The 1,380-nt window shown below is 46.4% G+C and overlaps 1 protein-coding gene across 1 annotated transcript; it reads left to right on the forward strand.

The window, feature by feature from the left end:
* Nucleotides 1-694: 694 nt before the first annotated feature.
* LOC145157404 (uncharacterized) lies at nucleotides 695-1,180 on the forward strand. Its single transcript, XM_079076446.1, has one exon. It carries the CDS (start codon nucleotides 695-697, stop codon nucleotides 1,178-1,180), a length of 486 nt encoding a protein of 161 aa, XP_078932572.1.
* Nucleotides 1,181-1,380: the final 200 nt, after the last annotated feature.

A 1,380-nucleotide genomic window follows, 5' to 3' on the forward strand; every position in this document is an offset into this window, starting at 1 on the left:
CATTGGCTGAGCTGCAGTCCAATTCTAGGAGGAGGGAGATTAAGATGCACCTGTAGGTGAGGGAGACCAAGGTGGATACTTATAGGAGAGATAGGAGACCAGTCTAGTCACAGCTGGCAAGTAAGCGGTCAAATCCCACTGATTCAAGAGCATGGGGTCAGAGGAGCCGCTCTTGCAGTAAGTGCGGAAAGGTCATGAGGGTCCTTGTCGATTGGGATAGGTATGCTACTTATGTGACAAGGAAGGTCACTTTGCGAATGAGTGTCCGAAGGGTTTGCGAGTTTGTTTGAGCTGCAACCAGGTTGGCCATGTAAAGGACGAATGTGGGCTTCTTGCAGTGAAGCTGGTTCAGAATCCTGCTTCTGTAACCCTGCGCATCATTGATGGGCATTAAGGGAAGGTTGAGGCCCTGAAGGCCAGGGTTCGAGCTTTCCAGTTGACCGCAGAGGAGGACAGAGCAGCACCCATTGTCGTAGCAGGTATGTATCTATTTTATTTCCATGTTGAATTAGTTTATTGGTATGCTTATGATGTAATACTGTTAGGTACATTTCTTGTGAATTTTGCACCTTCCTTGGTGTTATTTGACTCGGGCGGGAGTCGATCTTTCATATCTACGTCTTTCTGTAGAGGATTCAATGCTGCTCACGAGGCCCTAGCTTGACCTTTGAGGGTTGCTATAGCCGATAATCGCATGGTTTCAGCGACTCAGGTTTACCGAGATTATGTAGTGGAGATTTTTGGTGTCATATTTCCAATTGATCTTATTCCTATTGTGATGGGAGATGTTTGCATGATTGCAGGTATGGATTGGCTTAGTCGGTTTGGGGAACTGATTGACTCTGAGAATAAGTTAGTGATGATTTGTGACCCTAGTGGGGGAGTGTTGACCATATATGGTGAGGGTACTAGGGTTGGATCTGCCTTTTGTTCCGTCGCTAGGGAAAGACAATGCCTTTATCATAGATGTATGGGATATCTTGAGTACGTGGTCGACACGTGGTTTGAGAGGGAGAATTCAGTTTCTGATTTCCCTATTGTGAAGGAATTTCCTGACGTTTTCTCGGAGGAATTTCCTGGCATGCCTCCCAAGAGGAAAGTTAAGTTCTGGATCGATATGATCCCCGATGCTGCCCCGATTGCGAAGGTGTCATATCGCCTTGCGCCACCGGAGATGTAGGAGTTATCCTCACAACTGGAGGAGCTGTTAGGAAAGGAGTTTATTCGGCCGAGTACCTCGCCGTGGAAAGCACCAATCCTTTTTGTCAAGAAGAAGGATGGTTCACACTGGATTTGCATTGATTACCGGGAGTTGAACAAATTGACGGTGAAGAATCAATATCCATTATCGTGGATCGACGACCTTTTTGATCAGTTTCA

This window comes from Lactuca virosa, chromosome 2 (genome assembly GCF_052849685.1).
Source record: "Lactuca virosa cultivar CGN04683 chromosome 2, Lactuca_virosa_CGN04683_v6, whole genome shotgun sequence".
NCBI lineage: Eukaryota > Viridiplantae > Streptophyta > Magnoliopsida > Asterales > Asteraceae > Lactuca > Lactuca virosa.

What these genes read in the sequence shown, in the direction of transcription:
- LOC145157404 (XM_079076446.1), top strand. Translation starts at nt 695, where the DNA reads ATGGTTTCAGCGACTCAGGTTTACCGAGATTATGTAGTGGAGATTTTT.